The sequence below is a fragment of the Palaemon carinicauda genome, chromosome 16 (assembly GCF_036898095.1).
Source record: "Palaemon carinicauda isolate YSFRI2023 chromosome 16, ASM3689809v2, whole genome shotgun sequence".
NCBI lineage: Eukaryota > Metazoa > Arthropoda > Malacostraca > Decapoda > Palaemonidae > Palaemon > Palaemon carinicauda.
The window spans coordinates 38,166,258-38,170,660 of record NC_090740.1 but is presented as its reverse complement, the minus strand read 5'-3'; the positions used below and the strand labels follow the sequence as shown (position 1 = coordinate 38,170,660).

The following is a 4,403-nucleotide window of genomic DNA, read 5'->3' as shown; positions in this document are numbered from 1 at the left end:
TTGGGGACTTTTCTTTAACGCCATTAGAATGTATCCCAACTGATTAAGGTCTACAGCCATAAAAATAATCATCGGGGGAACTATCAACACTTTCTACTCCTGGAGAGCTCTGTACGAGGACTTGGACTAGGCAGACCAAACCCTGATAAATAATATCTATTCTGAAAATAAGCAGGTTCATCATAAACAAGTCATTATCTGACTAGTGAAACTGAAACATTTGTGATGAAGAACAGATCTGTCTATCCTGCCAGGGATAAATTGGTGGAAAATAGGGTTGTTCATACAAATGCACAGATCATGGATGGCAAGACAGCCCTATTAAGAGATGTTATTTAAGATGACATTATCAAAAGGCTCCTTAGGACTGTATAGTCCCTACTCATAAGGTTAACTCGCATTTGACATCATAGGGAAGTTTTTTTTTCTATTTTTACTACTTATAAATAATTGCCATATTTGCAAGAAGAACCTGATCAAAAAAGACAACCTGCACGGTGATACGTGTGTCACATTCAATGAGAATATTCCACGGAAATACAAGGAATGACAGGGCGCATTGGTCACAGATCAATACGAAAATCCATCCCTCCATCTTAAATAGTATTTTAGTAAAAATTTAGCCTACCTTGAATTGCCAGAAGATTAACCCCATTCTGGATTACATACTTTCGAGTTCCTCAGATCTACAAAGTTGGACATTCCTAAATTTCGACTCTGATTTCCTTTACATAAATATAAAGGAAAAATTTCAATTGCTTACTACCGATATATCCTTAAGTATAAAGTTTAGTAGTCAACTAGTAGTGGAAGGAAAATCATTAGACCCATTTAAGATTCTTCTAAAATATTTGCAGCTGGTGAAACACTTTAGTTTCAATTTATTATTATTATTATTATTATTATTATTATTATTATTATTATTATTATTATTATTATTATTATTATTATTATTAAAAGTACCACATACACCAAGTTTGAGATATTTTTTCAGAGTATAAGCATTTGTGAGCCTAAACAATACATCAGTATCTTTCTATAAGTAGTCCTCAAATGGTTTGCAATTCATTTAAAGGTACGGTGATGAATACATGATTGACCACATACAAAATGATCCCTTTCAAAATACACTCTTCATCTCCCTCACCATTTGATTCTTATGGTGAAGTATTTCATCAGTCACTACTCTATTTTACGATTTCAGTGAACATCTAGTTGAACAAAATAGTTGTGGTAATTGAGTTTCTTAAGTAAAGTGAAGTGATTCCTTAGTCTACATTCCTGACAAGTGTTTATATACCTGATAAGGCGTATCATAATATATTAAATTTCAAGAATACAAATTTTCTGCTAGGCCATTTCTTATTTTTGCCTGGATGATTTAATATATTTATTCGTTTATAACCTTTCTGGCATCTAAAGTAAAAGCTATTACGTAAAGCTTCGATTTTAGTTATAACACAGAATAATCTTCAAACAATTTTATGAAACATTCATCTGTAGAATGAAAGCCCTTACCAAAATACTTTGCTTCACATCCTTTTCCATTTCTTTTTCAAATAGGCACTCATAACCTACATGCTATAATATATATATATATATATATATATATATATATATATATATATATATATATATATATATATATATATATATATATATATATATATATATATATATATATATATAGTGTGTGTGTGTGTGTGAGTGTGTTTCGCGTTTATGCACATATCAGCAATAATAAAGGTAGGAGGTAAATGACTGAAAAATATTAAACCAGTTGAAGGTCGTGATTGAGGGAAATATCTGTACTAAAAACATTGAATAATAATTATCCAACCGAATGTAAATGAAAAAAAAAAGTAATGGGCAATGATAGCCAATTGCTCAATTTTATATTTTTCAGTTGTGTATTTTTGCACATGGGTGAATTTTTGGCAAATGTAAACTGATAGAGTAAAATATTTTCACTCCATTTTTTTTTACAGGAATCTATGTAAAATATTCTTTAACAATTGTCTTCAAAGAATTAAAAAACAAATGATTTTTTTATTAAAAACATTTTCTTCAAATATGCATCATTCTTTCTTTATTATTTTACAATTATTTTCTTAAATTTTAATTTTAGAGCCTTCATAGCAGAGATGAGAGGTCTATCCAGTGTAGAGGCTTTAATCATTGGCGATCCTTCAAAACCTGCTGGACAACACCATTATCCCCCACAACCACAAGGAATTGCTCCTCATCCACCACCGCCATCGTATGATCATGGTCCTCTAACAGGTGTTCCAATTGCTCCAACTTACCATAATGCTCCTCTTACCCATCCTGAAGGTTTACCAGGCTTTCCTTATCCCCAAGGAATGCCTGGAACGCCATTCCCTCTGGGTCCAGGCGCAGGTCCTCCAACCGGGCCCACTACATTTACTTATCCCATGCCACATCAAGCTATGCCTCCTCATGGAGGGTATCCACCTCATAGTGTGGGTCATTATCCTCATTCAGGAGACCACCATGCTCATCATGGTGAGCATCACGGTCATCATGGTGGGCATCACGCTCATCATGGTGGTCATCACTCTCCCCACGGTCATCATGCACATCATGAAGGCCACCATGCTCATCATAAAAAGAAAGATAAGAAACATAAGCATAAAAAAGAACACAAGCACCATAAAAAATCATCGTCAAGTTCATCATCATCATCATCATCCTCCTCTTCATCTTCTTCATCTGATTCAGAGTAAGAGTAAGAAAAAAGTAAGATTAATAAAAAGACATATAGATATGATTTATTTTGGAACCTGAAATATTGTAGAATAGAAAATCAGATTAAATATAAGGAGGATTTGCGTTATTTCATTTCAACAACCCCCTCCCCTAAAATTACATATTTAATCTCAAATACACGAAGCAGTCCACTGTTACCTTGAAAAGTATATTTCGCCAGTGACTTCAAAAACGTTTCATGATGAAATAAACTGAGAGTAGCTTTCTTTTATGAATTACATGATAACATTATATTCTTTCTTTTTTTACTAATTGCCTAGGAAACCGGACGAGTTATATTATCCAGTTCATATATATATATATATATATATATATATATATATATATATATATATATATATATATATATATATATATATATATATATATATACGCACACACACACACACACACACACACACATATATATATATATATATATATATATATATATATATATATATATATGTATATATATATATATATATATGTAAATATATCTTCAATGTAACACTTGAAACAACAATTATGACAGCATCTCTATTGTTTTTGACGCGGGAAAAGACTCTTTACTAATGAAATATAGCTACTCTTTGTGCAAAGCTGCTTAACTTATGTAATGAGCAAAACAGAATAAGAACTCATTTGTGCTATGCTAGAAATGGTAAGAAGTTAGTCCTCGTGTTTTGAGAGACAGCAACAATGGATGGTATTTTTAAGTTGAAGAAACATGACTTAATTGTAATATGAAGAATAAGTATTTTTCTTTTTATCAAAGTTATAAAATTTACCTTAACATAGCCTCAAACAATAGTCCTGCTCAACGAGTAAAACATTATACCGGCTTTCAACATTCACGCCAAAAATATTTCATTTAAATTTTGATATACACCCAGGAAATTAATCCACATACATGAAGTGGCAGGATTACAAGTTATAGCAATAAAGTATTGATATGTAACATTCTGTGTCTCAAATCCTCCTCAATGTGACAGAATTTTAGTCTTTATTTTACCAGTAGGATCATAATTGTCCATGAATTATCCTTGAGGTTGAAAGATCCTTCAAAGTTGCGGAAGCTGTTAGTCCTGGATTTTTTTCCGTGACTACTTTCCGATATCCACTTATCTTTGAGCGATGGTATGGAGATCTTAAAACATTCCAGCCATTCCACTTCAACTTTATCACACTCATAGAGTAAATCTTGGCCCTCCTCATCGAAGCGGATTATAGCCCCATCTATCAGCCGTATATTTTCCAAAATTTTCGCTATAAAAGTGAGGCTTTAAGACTATTACCATCCTCGTAACCCTAGCCAAACTTTCTTTTTACAGTATTATTTTCTACGCACATTTTCTATAATGCTGACTATGATGTCGACACCCAATTGCCTTTTTCTTATATTTTCCTACCTGCTAATGCTGTAGTACTGTATATCCTTTTTAACCACAACAGTGTTATTTGTTTCTGAGAGGTTTTGATTGACAAAACCATATTTCATTAACTAATGCAAGTGTAAGTTGCACTAAAGTTTCTTAATTCAAACTTGATTGATTAGAGTTTTTACGTTTTTTATTTTTTTTTTCTATACAAGTAGATGGTTCTAAAGTTAATCTCCTCTCGAGCGGCAGAAT

At 32.1% G+C, this 4,403-nt stretch overlaps 1 protein-coding gene across 1 annotated transcript in view; it reads left to right on the top strand.

Annotated features, from left to right (window-relative positions):
• Positions 1-2,870, top strand: part of LOC137655031 (serine/threonine-protein phosphatase 1 regulatory subunit 10-like) — a 12,457-nt gene extending 9,587 nt beyond the window's left edge. The window contains exon 3 of the mRNA XM_068388929.1: positions 2,129-2,870. Within this exon, the coding sequence (XP_068245030.1) occupies positions 2,129-2,747 (619 nt within the window). The 3' untranslated portion in view covers positions 2,748-2,870. The remainder of the gene's footprint in view (positions 1-2,128) is intronic.
• The last annotated feature ends 1,533 nt before the right edge of the window (positions 2,871-4,403 follow it).